The 15,279-nt window shown below is 34.2% G+C and overlaps 1 protein-coding gene across 6 annotated transcripts in view; it reads left to right on the forward strand.

The window, feature by feature from the left end:
• The window catches only part of ARHGEF10 (Rho guanine nucleotide exchange factor 10), a 242,570-nt gene that overhangs the window by 170,180 nt on the left and 57,111 nt on the right, over nucleotides 1-15,279 (forward strand). For all 6 annotated transcript variants that reach the window (XM_007476218.3, XM_007476220.3, XM_007476221.3 and 3 more), the window contains 7 exons: nucleotides 3,466-3,581; nucleotides 3,934-4,061; nucleotides 4,273-4,373; nucleotides 6,410-6,531; nucleotides 8,277-8,363; nucleotides 12,370-12,593; nucleotides 13,737-13,894. In XM_007476218.3, coding sequence (XP_007476280.2) covers nucleotides 3,466-3,581; nucleotides 3,934-4,061; nucleotides 4,273-4,373; nucleotides 6,410-6,531; nucleotides 8,277-8,363; nucleotides 12,370-12,593; nucleotides 13,737-13,894 — 936 coding nt within the window. The remainder of the gene's footprint in view (nucleotides 1-3,465; nucleotides 3,582-3,933; nucleotides 4,062-4,272; nucleotides 4,374-6,409; nucleotides 6,532-8,276; nucleotides 8,364-12,369; nucleotides 12,594-13,736; nucleotides 13,895-15,279) is intronic.

The following is a 15,279-nucleotide window of genomic DNA, read 5'->3' on the forward strand; positions in this document are numbered from 1 at the left end:
GTCATTTTCCATCTCCCCCAATATAATCTCCAATGACTCCTTGGCATCCCCAGCATCAAATACAAAATGCTCTACTTGGCATTCAAAGCCCTTCATAGCTTAACTCCCTCCTGGCTTTCCAGTCTTCTCACATTGTACTCCCTGCCACATGCTCTTTTAATCCAGTGGCCCAAGCCTCCTGGCTATTCTGGAAAGAAGACATTCATTGAGGGCAGAGATTTTTTTTTGTCTCTTTTTGTATCTTCGGCAATTAGTACAATGCCTGATACATAGTGGGTGCTGAATAAGTGCTGATTGATTGAGAAAATTTGAGGCCCCAGAAAGTAGAGGAACAAACTTACTCATGGGATAGACTTAAGTTTCCTGGCTGCAAGTTTATAATCTTTCCATTCTACCTTCTAAAATAGTGTCCAAATATAGTATGCTATTTGCCCCTGAACATTTCCCTGTGTTAGGGTTCATAGCTAGAAAGAAACATTATAAAAGGCATTCTATGTTGCAATGATAATATACTGTAGGTTTTCTTTGATGATTCCAAACTTAGGAAAACATAGAATGCATTTAAAACAGATTTGAAAAAAGATATATCCTTTGTCAGACCATGCGTCCCAATTTTTTAAATTTGAAAAATATATATGTATATGTCACTGTAATTCTAGTTAATCTGACAGCATCTGGCACTTTGTCTGAATCTTTGACACCTTTTATTAAAACTAGTCTGTTCAATATTTAGCCTTCGATTGCATGTTGAAGAAACCTAATCCAAAGTAGAGACTGCCTTGGGGATATATTAAATATAAATGTACAGAATGACAATTGGAAAGGTTGTTTAGAGAAAATATCTAATCCAACCCCTTCATTCTAAAATGTTTTTTAAAAATTGAAAAACAGAATCCTTGAGAAATGAAATGACGTGTTTCAGGGCACAGAGCTTTCATTTGTACAAAGCATGAAGGGTTAAGAATACAGGTGCTTTGAATCTTATCATACTAATTCTAATTCCTTTTCCACCATTGCACATTAACTCCACAAGTACTTTAAAAATAATTTTAATCAATAGTTTTTTTTTTATATCACATTCTTTTTTAATTATGTCCCACTCCTTGTCCTACCCAAAGAATCATCCCTTCTAAAAAAGAATTTAAAAGGAAGGGGGGAAACACAGGAGTTTGACAAAACAAGCCAACACAATCATTTTCAATACAGACTTATGCAGTGTTCTGCATTCATTGATTCCCCCATCTCTGTAAAGAAGAGGTGGAGTAGTTTGCAACATTGTCATTAGACAACATTCAGTATATGGCATTATTTGTTGATATTCATTGTGTAGTCATTACTTATGCTTCTTCCTTGTTCTGTGACCTTCATTTTACATCAGTTCAAAAAAGTCTTCTCATATTATTCATGTTTTTCATATTCATTATTTCTTGTAGAGCAGAAATATTCCATTACATTCATGTCATGTACCACAATTCACCAAGCATTTAAGTACCTACCATGTCCTCATCACTATAATGCAAAGACAAAATCAAAGGATGTCCTACTGTGCAGAAACTTATATTCTATTGTATATTTCAACTCCCCTTTTCACATTTGGATTTTGCTCACAAAATGAAAGCTTAACAAAACTAGGCAAATGTAAAAGGAATAAAAAGTAGGCAAAACGTTTTAAAATTTTCATGTAAATAGGAATTATTTTCTTTACACAAAATGATGAAAAATAGTCTATTCTTTCCTGGCTAATAGGTTTTTTTTTTTCATGTTACTTGGACACTGGTACAAAACACATTACAAAACTTCAAGAGAAAGACAGGACAACAAAACTTCTCTTTTTTTTCCAGTGCCCACTTTGGAATCTTTATTTCAGTTGTGTGCAATAAATTAAGCAGTTGTTTCAATACGTACAAGTCCAAGTTAAACAGAAGCTAAACTGAAGTGATAATTACTATGCAACACATGTAGATAGGCATTTCCATTTAAAAGCAACAGAGCTATTTTCCTTCTATCAGTTTGTACATTAATAGTAAATCTGACAGTCCTTTGGTACCTAAAGTGGATTGTGAAGAAATGTTCTATTCTTAGTTGTGATAGTAACAGTCGGTGGCATGTTTAAATAAGCATTTCAGAGTGGAACAGAAAATAATTTAATTCAAAGCCTTGTGAGGGCTGTTTACGATGTTGCTGACTTCAGTAGCAGAAAAAGTTCATTCTTTGGGGGAGGGGTCTCATCGGATAGAAGGGGTTTAATACAGGACTAGGAGTAAAAAGTTTTGTATTCTACTCTCAGACTTGTCACTAACTGGATGACCTTGGGACAACTCTCCTAATCTAAGTCTCGGTTTTCTAATTTGTAATGTCAAGAGCCTACTGTCATCTTTTGTGACATACCAAGAAGTCTCTGGGTCTTGCTCCCTACCCTGAAGATTCTGTTCTTGGAGTCTAGTTTCTCTGCAATTGCCATCTGTTTCACCTAAAGTTTTTTTTTTGGGGGGGTTGTTTGTTTTTTTGTGGAACCAATTGATAGTGTTAGGCAGAGCAATGTCATTCAAACAAACAAACAAAAAGAAGTTTATAAAAGATCAAGGTGATGGGGATTTTTTTTTGGTGGGGAAGGGATCAGGGAACCTAGATGGATGAAATCATTGGTATTCCCAATGGAGAAATTCTCTTAACTGGTGTAAATCAGTCAATCATTTTACCAGGAGCTGTGCTAAGCCCTGGAGATACAAAGAAAGTGAAACCAAACCCAAACCCCACACAGAGAATTGCCTTCGAGGACCATGCATGCTAATTGAGGATACCACATATAGACATGTAATTTTCCATTTAAATATAAGATTTATTCACTGTAGGTGGGAAACAATCTGAAAGGGGAAACCATTAATCAGCATGTAGGAGAGGGCATGGGAAAAGCCTTCAGGAGATGAGCTTTGAACTGAGTCCTAAAAGGAAACCAGGGAAACTGAGAGGCAGCAGTCAGAAACTTATCTGTAACTTTACTTTGGACAGTGAAAGTTTTAGTGACTTACCCAAGGTTATACAACTCATACTCTATGTGGCAGAGACAGCTTTGAATCTAGGTATTCCTGACTCCAGAGGAGTTGTCTGCCTACTTTACTGTGTGCCCCCTCTGAGAGGTTAAGGATAAAAAGATAAAATGAAAAAAATCATTTCTGCTTTCAAGGAACTTGATCAATAGGATTTTATCTCATTTTAAAATTTGGACTTAAAGCTAATTAAAATTTTCTTTTATTGCAATCAAACTATAACTCACCTGAATGAGCTTCCTTCACTCCCTTTCTTTATCTTCCTTCTTCTGATCCTACTTTATTTTTTCTTTTCCTCTTTTTTGTTTATTTTCATCCTTCAAACAAGAATTTTTTCCCCATTAATTTGTTTCTATTTTTATTTTGACTTGGATTTATGTTTTAGTGCAACATATTTACATATTTTTATTTGTTACAGACAAACTTTACATGGGACCAGGACAATTGTACCATGATTTACAGAATTTGTTGCATGACTTGAACGTAGTTGGTCAAATCAGTCAATTGATAGGAAACCTAAAAGGAAACTATCAGGTAACCTCCCAACTGCATTCCCTTTCACCTGGAAAAGTCAGAATGAATTTCAGCCTTAGTGGCTGATTTGATTATTCATGTTTATGCTTTAAAAAACACTATAAAACTTTTTTTTTTTAACTTACAGCTCAGTTTCCCTTAAATTAAGTCTTACTGTTATTTGGACCATAATGCACCTTGACCTTTTGTTTAAATTTGTAATTCATCATTGTTTTATTTGAAATTTTTTTTCTACCCAGACATAAGACTTAATCAGCCATTCTGAATGTTTCTTGCCATAGCCTTGCTTTGAGTACTATTGCTATTTCCTTATTACTTTCCATCATCTTTTTGTATCTTTGTTTTATTGTAGAACTTGAATCAGTCAGTTGCACATGATTGGACATCAGGTTTACAAAAGCTTATCATGAAAAAAGAAGATGAAATCCGAGCAGCTGATTGCTGTAGAATTCAGTTGCAGCTCCCAGGGAAACAAGACAAGTTAGTAGATCTTTCAAAATAAGACTTCCTTTAGTATAAGCAATTTCTAGGTGGGGGATGTGTGTGGAACGTGGAAATGACTATTTATGATAAAGTTCCCTTTATCTCTTAGTTGCAGTGATTGTATTAGATAGACAAAACATATAATTAAATTTAAGGTGAAGGAGCATCCTTTTTTTTTAAGTGACTACTGTTTTATTATTTCTGGCAGGTCTGGACGGCCTACTTTCTTTACAGCTGTGTTTAATACATTTACTCCAGTCATCAAACAATCTTGGATCAACAATTTACAGATGGCTAAACTTGCCCTGGGTAAGATTTAGTTACTTAAAGCTTAATGAGGCATTCTTATACTTTCCCTTGGTAGTTTTCAAGATTATAATAAAAATGTTTATAAGAGGATAATATGAATAGAATGACTTCTCATACAGGTGGGAAAACAAACAAAAGACCCTTTTATTATCAACTATTCTAGAATCTTTAAAGAAATAATAAAACAAAATAACTATGTTAAAGGAAGGAGCACAATATGGGTGATATTTCTTTAAGTTTAGTTTTATTTTAACCTAGATTTAGCTTTATCTTGCTTATTAGCTTTATCTTTTGATTAGCTTAAGGAAAAAAAAAAACATTTTCTCCCCAAAGTCTTCCAACTCCAGACTCTTGTACTTTAATCTATCCCAAATAACTAGCTCTTTCACCTTGGGCAAGCCTCTGAACCTCTCTGAGTCTCAGTTTTGTCATCTGTGAAATGAGAGAATTGATGAGATGAACTTTAAAGTTGCCTCAGTTGTTTAAAGTTTACTTTATGACTAGCTAATGGGACTTGTTTTGTTTCTGTACTCTTCTAATTCCCTTTCATCTACTTATTAGTTTTTATTATCCCTCTTAATTTCTTATTTAAAGCATTATGCATTTTAAGTTGAAGATTGCAGAGGAAAAATTCTAGATAATATTTATGTATTTTTTTTTTTAGGGCTCACAATTAAGCTTTTCTCTAAACCAAGGGGAAAACTCCTAAAGAAAGAAAATTTGCTGACCAAAGTAATAGCTCATTAACCTGGTTAACTATGTTTTAAGGATGGAGAAGGATTTTTGTTTTGAAATAGAAAGGCTTCCTGAATTTGACTGTCTCATTTGAAGAGGAAGCACTAACACAGTGAATAGAGTTTAATGGGTTATCAACTTTGGCTGCCAAAGAACTTTGTAAGCAGAGGAAATGTGATCTCTGGAGAGCAAGAGTTTAGGTTAAACCTTTTTCAAGATATTGAAACCCCAAAGTGAAAATGAACTGTTTTCTTGTTGCTGGATTACAGCACTTTTTTTTTTATTACTAGCTCATAGTTTGCTTTTTTTTTTGCCATTAAACACTTTCAGTTTCTGTGGCATTTTTCACCCAAGAGCATTGTGCCAGTCTCAGTTAATTTATTCTCACTGCAGTAGAGTGTGAACTCAGACACTAGAATTACTTTAATAAAATCCAAAAGGATTAAAACAGCTGGATTTCACAGTCTTTAATGTGTTTTCATCTCATTCAGGAAGTGCCAACAGGAAGTGTTATATTAAAGAAGGTAAAGAGGAACTCAGAGTTGGTTGAAACCAAGCTGTAGTTTTTAGAAAGACAAAAAATGAAATTCTCTTTAAATCATAATAAGAAAAGATATCTAGGAACAGAAAGAACATTTTATTTGGAGTTAGATCACCTGCAATTCAAATCCCAGTACTGTTTCTGCTTTGTATGATTTTGAGCCACATCATATCACATTGGTCTTCAAGTTTTCTCATATCTAAAATGATTACATGTATTCTAATTTCTTTTCTGGCTCTAGAACCTCTAAAAAGCACACAAATAAAAGTATTTTTCTCCCAAATGAAGTCTCAGTTGCCTCTGCCTGCCCCCCAAAAGTTTGTAAAGAATTTAACTTTTTAAATCCTTTGCAATTCTATTTCTTCATTGTGGAGGTGAGGGGAGCCTAGATTATAAAAGGTAACACCATTGGTGAACATGCTGTATGGGTCTGCTAAAGACTCAAAAGCTCTTGTCCTAGGGGTCACAGCTATGTTCACAGAAGCATCTCACCACACTGGCTTCAGGCTGATGAATTTTTCAGTCACAGCATTTCTCAAAACTCTCCATCACAAAGTTAGAGAAGGATCATAGTAATTTTCATCCAAGTAAAGAGAATGCATGAAGGTAAAATTATATATGTTGGAAGCATCCAAGCGTTCAAACTTAATTAAGCAAGATGAAGTATTTCAAAGTTCTATGATATGACCTTTGGGTATAGATTTTTATCCTTCAAAAGATTTTCTTGCTCATTTATTTTTCCCTTTGAATATGATTTTAGAGGAGGAAAACCATCTGGGCTGGTTCTGTGTAGAAGATGATGGGAATCAGATAAAAAAGGAGAAGCATCCCCTTCTTGTTAAACATATGCCAGTGATGGTGGCCAAACAGCAGGAGTTTAAGGTAAAATATGGTGATATCGAAAATGATTCATTCACCTTTGTTAGTGTCTAAATGGCGTTTGCAATAACTCATGATTGGACAGCACAGTGAATGATATCCAGTGCAAGAATGTATCTCCTTTTATTAACAGTTAAGGGAGTTTCTTCCTCAGAGGTAGTTTGTTATATGTTTTTTGTTTTTTTCTGTTTTGTTTTTTAGCAAAAGTTTGCCAGCTTCTGTCAAGCCATGCTGGTCTTCTTTACCAATGGCATTCCCATATCCCCTGAAACATTCTTCCTCTTTTCTTCTGTCCTTAGTGTTTAAGCACAGCTCACACACCACTTCCTAAAGGAAGCTTTCCTAATATTTTTTTGTGTCTTTTTATATATATTGTACAGGGCAGCTAGGTGGCTTGAGTGCCAAACCCAAAGTCAGGAAGACTCAACTTCCTGAGTTCAAATCTGGCCTCAGACATTTACTAGCTTGGTGATCCTGGGCAAGTCCCTTAAGCCTATTTGCCTCAGGTTCCTCTTCTGTAAAATGAGCTGGAGAAAGAATTAGCAAGCCATTCTAGTATCCTAGCCAAGAAAACCCTAAAAGGGGTCAAGAAGAGTCAGACACAACTGAAAAATGATGAAATGACAAGAGATATGTACATGTCCCCTCTGTAGAATGTAGAGTCCTTGAGAATATTAGCTTTCAATTTTGTTTTTTATTCCCCATGCCTAGCACTGTGTCTGGCACATAGTAGATAATAAATAGATGTTGGTTGATTGGTTGATTTCTGTCTTCTGACCACCACCTGTAAATATTAATGCCAAGGAAAAGCCTAGCCTATGTGTTTTTGTCTTTGAAACTGCTTTGCGTTCTGATCTCATCAGGGACCTCAGTATTAAAACAGCTCCGTTATGTTCATGATATTATTTCAATGAAGGTGACACATGTTTCACATTTGTCTTTTCTGTTTGCCTCTGCTTGTCAAACTATCAGGAACCAAAATCCATCATAATTAAAGTCCCCATTTCCCCCCACCCCCCAATCAGTGAAGGGCCTCCTTTGGGATAAATGTAATCTCTGACAAGGAGGGGTTTTACTAATGTTTCCCATATCATCAGTAGGAGCACGTCAGTGTATTAGCTATAATGTATTTGAGGATTGATTTTCCTGTTCTTTCAAATACCAATGATATTCCTTATTTTCAGTTCTAATCTCCCACTCCTGATTCCTTAAAACTAGTTCTGTGCCTTGGCGGATCCACAGGTAGGAGGACACCACAAGGGACGAAGAGTCCTTCCATATTCACAGCCTCTACTGTCTGTGGAAGGTCCTAATGCCATGGAAATTGTTGATTTAGTTGGATGCCTTTCCTTTCTGCTAGGGAAGAGTATGCATTCTCCTTGGCCTGTTGGGACAAATGGGACAAATGACCCTGTTGATGTCAATACCAAGCATGGAAAAGGAAAAGCAAAATCATTCTGTGTTCAGTGATGAGTGTTTTGTTTCCAGGTATTTAAACTGAGGTCTGATGAGTAAAGTATTGAGAAGAGGACACATTAGCCAGTGACTCCTTAAATGCTGAATTCTACTTCTAAGGAGAGTATTTATTTTGGAGATTTTTAGTCTGTTGTCCCTTTAATATTATATAAGATATGACTAGAAAGCCCTGTTGAGATACAATGAAGGAGTACCTTCCACTTATATCCAAGAAGGGAAGTAATATATTATAATTGTTTTACCTGAAGATGACTCATTTTATCCCATTTCAGATTGAATGTGCTGCTTATAATCCAGAACCTTATCTTGGCAATGAAACTGAGCCAGATTCATTTTCCATGCAGCATGGATTCCTATGGGTAAGCTTTATTTTAAAAAAAAGTTTCACAGATACTTTTTGCATCTCAGTCATTTCTGGAAATATCTCTTCTTTCCAACCCATCCCCAGCCTCCCCCAACTCCTTTGAAACAAAGGAAAAGAGTTAAGTACAAAACAAGATGAGAAACTTAATTCAGTGACCCCCATCTGACCATACATACAACATTTTGCCCTAGGAATCAGTAGTTTTATTAGCTTTTTCTGGGACCATTATTGGTTTATAATTCTGGTGATAATTCTGATTGATTTAAATGATTTTTTCATTTGTCATTAGAGTGATTGTACTCTTCTCTTTCCCTGCTTCTTTTACTTTGCATCAGTTCATTCAGCTCTTCCTATGTTTCTCTGAATTTCATATGTATATATATATAGATATACAGATATTTTACTTTGTAATAATATTCCATTACATTCACAGATCTTTAGTTTTTTCAGCCATTCCTCAAGTGATGAGTATCCATTTTGTGTCTAGATCTCTAAGAGCACAAAAGTGATCTCATGAATATTGGTATATTTTGTATTTTGATTTTTCTCTTTGATTTCATATATATATATATATACATATATATGGTCACAGGATATAAGCAGTTTAGGAAGTTTCTTCTTTTGGTTTTCATTTTTGAAGATATTTTTAAAAATTATTTTCTTTTTAAATTACCCTAATTTCCCAGTACTTCCTTTCCCCTTCTCTATGCAGAGATTCATCTCTGTTAACAAATAATAAAAAATAAAGAGGGGAAAGCAGTTCAGCAAAAGAAACCTACATAGCAACTGAATCCAAAAATACTTGCAGTATTCCACATCCAGAATCTCCACCTCTTCAAATTGTGGAGAGAAATGCATTATCATATTTCTCCCTCTGCTCCAGACTTCTGGGCCAATTATTATACAAGATGCATTTTAATTTATTGTTGTTCTTGTTCTTTTCATTTATTTAATTCTAGTAATTTGTCTTCTAATTCCATTTTTTTTCACTTTGAATCAATTTTTATTTATTGGAAAGTTTTATTTTTCAAATTAAAGAATTTACTGAGAACTCTTCTCCCAAAGAGTTAGATAAAGAAAATATGCCCTAGAAATGATCCTCAGGATGCTATGAATCATGAATTTTAAGATGCATAAACTTTTAAAATAAAATCAAGTGAATTTCTAAATGTAGAGGAAAATGTTATAGCCAATAGTAGTAAACTAGTTTTTTTTTAATCCCATGTTATCAAAGTATTATATATAAGAGGAAATTTTTTTATCATTATAAAGATAAATACTTTAGCCTACTTGAACAATTAATTCAGTTGTTTTTAAATTAAAAATGAAATAGCATTTTTTTCTGTCGTGAATAAATTTGATACCTTCTCATACTGGAAACTGATTCTAAACACTTCCCAGAGAACAGTCCACTGTTGCACTGCATTGGGAAACAGATGAATTTGCAACCACTGAAATAATGATATCAGGAAATTAGCTATTTAGAGTTTGCAGTAGATAGTATATACCTTGCAAAAGCCAAAATGCTGAAAGGTTGTTGAAGTTTTTAAGCAGCATAATTTGACATTCTTGATGTTTGGAGTATACTTTTTTCAGTTGAATGCATTTTAACTTTGCTTATACAACTAAAAACAAATGAGACACAGAAACATATCTAGAGTTTTATGGATTTTGATGCCATAGTGGGGATCTCAGCAAAACTATAAGGTATTTGGTTTATCTTGTTTGCTTTCTCCCTTCCTTTTCTAACAGCACCTCCCCATCTCTAAGGTGCCCTCTCTCTCTCTCTCTCTCTCTGTTACACCTTCCCCTCTGCCAACTAGCTGTCCCAGTACTACTACCACTCACCATGCCTTAGCCTACTTATGAATCTTAAGTGATGTAAAGTCCAAAATTATACTTTCATCTTCCATTTTCATCCTCTTTGCCCTCAAATTAAAATCTCAATCCATTAATGAGAGCAGTTGATAGAGGGGGGAAAACAATCTAATTAATGAAATTTACACTAATATGTGAATTAAGGGAAAGGGGCAGGCATTTATGAAGCACCTACTATGTGCCAGGTACTGTGATAATCACTTTACAAATTGTCTCATTTGAGCTATACAATACTTTGAAATATGTGCTATTATGAACCCCATTTTACAGTTTAGGAAACTGAGGCAGACAAGTTTCATAAGTTACTAATTGTCCAGTTTGAACTTGGATGTTCTTGACTCCAAGCCTAGCTCTCTGTCCCTTTCCTAGGTAGCTTAAAGAGGCTTTTGCATTTTAAATGAGATGATTAATCCAAATGAATATTTAATTAGTGAAATGTGTGTGGAAGGAACAATAGTGAGCAGATTCAGGCTTTCTTCCTTCTGCTCCTCTGCCTGTTCCCTGATCATATTATCATTTGCCAAAGAAAAAAGGACAGGAATTAGGAATTTGGCATCCATCCATTCTGAGTGAGTACTGGAATTAGAATCAGGGAGATCTAGGCTCAAATCCCACCCCTGACACTTATTAACTATGTGTGTCAGTTAGTACTCTAGGATTTATGTACTAGTTGGTGGACAGTATTCCCTACTCTGAGGGAATCAGAGATCTTATTAGAATTTTTTTATATTTTGTAGAATGGGATAGTAGATAGCAAGCTGATTTCTTGGGTCAGGAAGACCTGGGTTCAAGGCCCACTTTTGACACATATTGATCATTTAACTTCTTGATGCTTCCAGACAACTCTATAATTTGTGATAGATTTGCTAATATGTAGGGAGTTTCTTACATGTAGGGAGCATCTCTATATGATGAAGTCCTTAGTCTAAACAACAACAACAAAAGTAGTATTCTAAATACTCAATGATATATAAAGTATAAAATTTTAGGTACAACGTGGATCTAGAATCAGATGACCTGGGTTCAAATTCTACATCTGATATTTATGAATTTTGTGATTGTGGACAAATCTTATAATCATGGCTTATAGTTTCCTCATTTGTAAAATGTGGGGGTTGAACTAGATGGCCCCCCACAATTCTCTTTAATTCTACATCAATGATTCTATAAAATTTATTAAAGTGTTCAGTTTACTTATCTACTTTAGGCATATTCATTTAAAATTTTTTATAGTTTTTCTTTTGCTTTTAAAGGAAATGTGCTTTAAACTGTAGTGTTACAATATATAAATTTTTGTATTCTATTCTTGTAAAACTTTGACCTGGGTATGAATAAAGATATCTATGGTATGGTCACGCATTAGATTCTGAAGCCAAATAGTGGTTTAGGATAAAGAATACAGGCTTTGAGTCGGGCATATCAAAGTAAAAATTCTGACCACAACATTTACTAGCTGTGACTGTGGGCATGATATTTATTTCCTTTCATTCTCAAATTCCTCACATGTAAAATGGACTTAACAATACTCAAAGTCTCTGTTATATGGTGGTATAGAAATAAAATGTTCTCTAATCTCAAAGACGAAATGTAAGCCATGATTATTATTATTATTATCTAAACATGAGTCTGTCAAGGATAAGAAGTATTGCTGGATGAAAATGCTTATTATCTAAGAAAAGGGGATATAATTAATCCTGAGTATCAATTTGATTCTGAAAATATTTTATATTCTTAACAAAAGTTTTTTTCTGGGTTGGGGTTTAGGGGGAGCAGGTTTTAGAGTAGAGAGAGAATTGATCTAGACATGTGAATTTATCAATGTAGGGGCCATCTAAAGTTGAAATTCTTTTCACTAATATAGATCAGCAACTAATTTATGAATAAAGTTTTAGAGAATTACCTGGAAGAAATGAACATTAAATTGCTTGCCTCTGGTCACATAGTATCTGTTAAAGGTGAGATGATTCTCAGGTCTTTCTGATTCCTGTCTTAGCTACCATTGATTAGGCCACATTGCCTCCTTCAAAGCCATTTCTTCTTTAAAACCTGTTTTGGTGAATTATATGACTGAAATCCATCATCAGCTGATCATTCATCTTTTTTCTCTTAATTTCTTAATTCAGATTGGCAGCTGTACTAATCAAATGGGCCAAATAGCCATCATTTCATTCCAACATTCCAGCCCCAAAGTGATTGAATGCTTTAATGTGGAATCACGGATTCTTTGTATGGTGTACATTCCAGTGGATGAGAAACATAAAGAGTCCAAAGTCACTTCTGATTCTGAAACTGTGGTTGGAAAAACTTCAGATGTACCTACTATTTGTCTAGGCACAGAAGAAGGAAGGTAGTACTGTCATTTGCTGTTACAGATACATTCATTCTCAAAAGGATTCATCAATAGAAATAAAGAGTGAACCATCATAATGCAAAAAATCATTTAACCGACCCTGATGTTAGGAAATGTTATATGTGTATCTGCATGCTTCAGACAGTAGAAAGAACATTGACTGAAGTCAGAAAATTTGAGATTCAGATCCTGAATTTGACAGTCACTATATTTGTAATTTTGAGAAAAATTGCTTTATATTCCAGAGCCTTAGTTTCCTCGATTATAAAATGAGGTGCTTGGACTAGACTGCCTCTGAGAGCTTCTCTAGCCCTTTATATCTGTGGTCATAACACACACACAGAATGCACATATATTTATATCCTATGTATGTATATGCAGGAATTGTATGTATATTATGCATTGTATATACATATGCACATGGAATGCGATATACACATGTACATTTTATAAATATTTCCTTTTGAAGTAAGCACTAAATAAGGAACATCAAAATTATTCTAGGAAACCCACCAGCATGAATGTCAATTGTTATAAAAGGCTTGGTTTCACTTATACCATGAAATTTTTCACTGAGAAATTTTAAAAACTTGTCACGCTTTGTACTATAAAATAAAAGTAGACCACATTTTGTATTGTAGGCACATTTGGACATGGACCTAATTTGGAAGAGAATAATGTAATGACTTTCTGGCTTGACCTTTCAGGAAATTAGGGAAGTTAAAGACTAATGTTTCTATAACATGGCAGAATATACATTCACAAGAAAATAACACTTCTTGTCCAAGTGAATGGAAAGGAGTCCAAGTAGAATCATCTTCTCAAAGAGAAAGGCATTATAGCTAGAAAATGAAATCACACAATATTTTTTTGCCAAGATCAAATTAAGATTTATTATTAAATAAATGAAGTATAACATATTAATGATTAACTTAATTCTTCTCAAGCTTTTTCTTTTAAAATTTTTTCTTGATGCTTTTTTTTATCAGTTTGTTTCTGGAAACACCCTATTATTCCCTCCAAATTTAACATTCATTCCATTGTAATAAAGAGAAACAGTTGGGCAAAAATCCCTAAATTTTATAATCCTTTCTCAATATTTCAAACATATGCTTATTGGTTTATGTTTTTCTTTTAAAGCATTTCTATTTATAAAAGTAGTCAAGGCTCGAAAAAGGTGCGACTTCAACACTTTTTCACACCTGAGAAGTCTACTGTCATGAGCTTAACTTGTACATCTCAGTATCTCTATGCTGGTCTTGTCAATGGGAACGTTGTTGTCTACACCAAAACAGAAGGTAACTATGATCCAGATTACAGAAGTCTTTGCACAGAAGGTCTTGTGTATGTTTTCTTTATTTTCTTTTTCCATTAAGTATTTTTTCCCTTCATCCAGTTTCTGAATTCAAATTCTTTGTCCAGGTGATTACTTTTTGGATTTGTTTTGGTGAGGATTAATTTCATTTATACATTGAACTAGCTTTGAACTACATTGAACATTTCTAGCTCTTGAATTGTGGGATTCTGTGGTTCTTGTTTTTTTTTATTTTGGCTTGATGCTTTAGGTTTTGTTTGACTCATATTAAGTATTTAATAAATATTTGCTGATTGATTAACTATCCTAAATTATCCACTATAGTGCTGTACCAGTATAAGACATTTAATGAATATTTATTGAATGAATATAAGTATTTGATGTTTCTTGTTTAAATTTAGAAGCTATGGGCAGTTGAAAAATCAAGTCAGATGCATATGATGTATGGCAGTATTGTGACATTAGTAAGGTGTCTAGTTCAGTAGAAGATAAAAAAGTCTTTCAGGCTTGGTTTTTTAGAAGTTCATGCTGTCCCACCTGATTACTGTTGATTAAGTATTCTTTTTATTAATCTTTCATTGAATACCTAACCCACTCCCCAGAAGTGATTATTTGGGGCCTTGTTCTTTCTCCTCAAATCTTCATTTCTGTCCTTACTATCACTTTGAACAGATGGCCTCTCCTTTTTTATAGCTATTATAATATCCATTCAACATAGGATTGATTATAGGATCAGAGTACTTACTGTATACCCTCTGTTCCAAGGTTTACATCAACATATCACTGTCTCTTCTGACTGCCTTCTCAGATGTCCTCTTAGAGCTATTGATCCATTTCTAATTTCTTCAGTTTCTTTCTGCCCACTGGATCCTCTCTTCCTACATTCAAACGTGCTCAAGTATCCCCTAACTTAGAAAATAACACAGAAGCTATTTGAATGCTCCTCCTTTTCATTCACTCAGTTCATTCTGTCTACTTACTGTCTTCATTTTTTCTTTGTTCATTTCCAACAGTCACCAGAAATCTAATTTCCATCCTTACCATTCTCCTAAAATGGCTTTCACAAGTAGCCAGTGAACTTTCTTTCCAAATTGAATGGCTTATTCTAAATCTATGTCCTTCTCAATTTCTATGCTATAATATTTAACATTACTGACCATTCCCTATTTCTTGAAACTTTTTTCCTCTTTTTGTGTGTAAAGCACAGTTTTTGGTATTGTACTTTCATTTTTCCTTCTATGACTTCTCATTCCCTAAGTATGGATTCCCTCTGGGTTCTTCTTTGACCCTCTGCTCGATGGCTAAGTGTGTCAGTGAGGTCAGCCAATATTAAATCTGCAGTTATCATGCCTACATGTATGGCGTTCG

Source organism: Monodelphis domestica, chromosome 1 (genome assembly GCF_027887165.1).
Source record: "Monodelphis domestica isolate mMonDom1 chromosome 1, mMonDom1.pri, whole genome shotgun sequence".
Classification (NCBI taxonomy): domain Eukaryota; kingdom Metazoa; phylum Chordata; class Mammalia; order Didelphimorphia; family Didelphidae; genus Monodelphis; species Monodelphis domestica.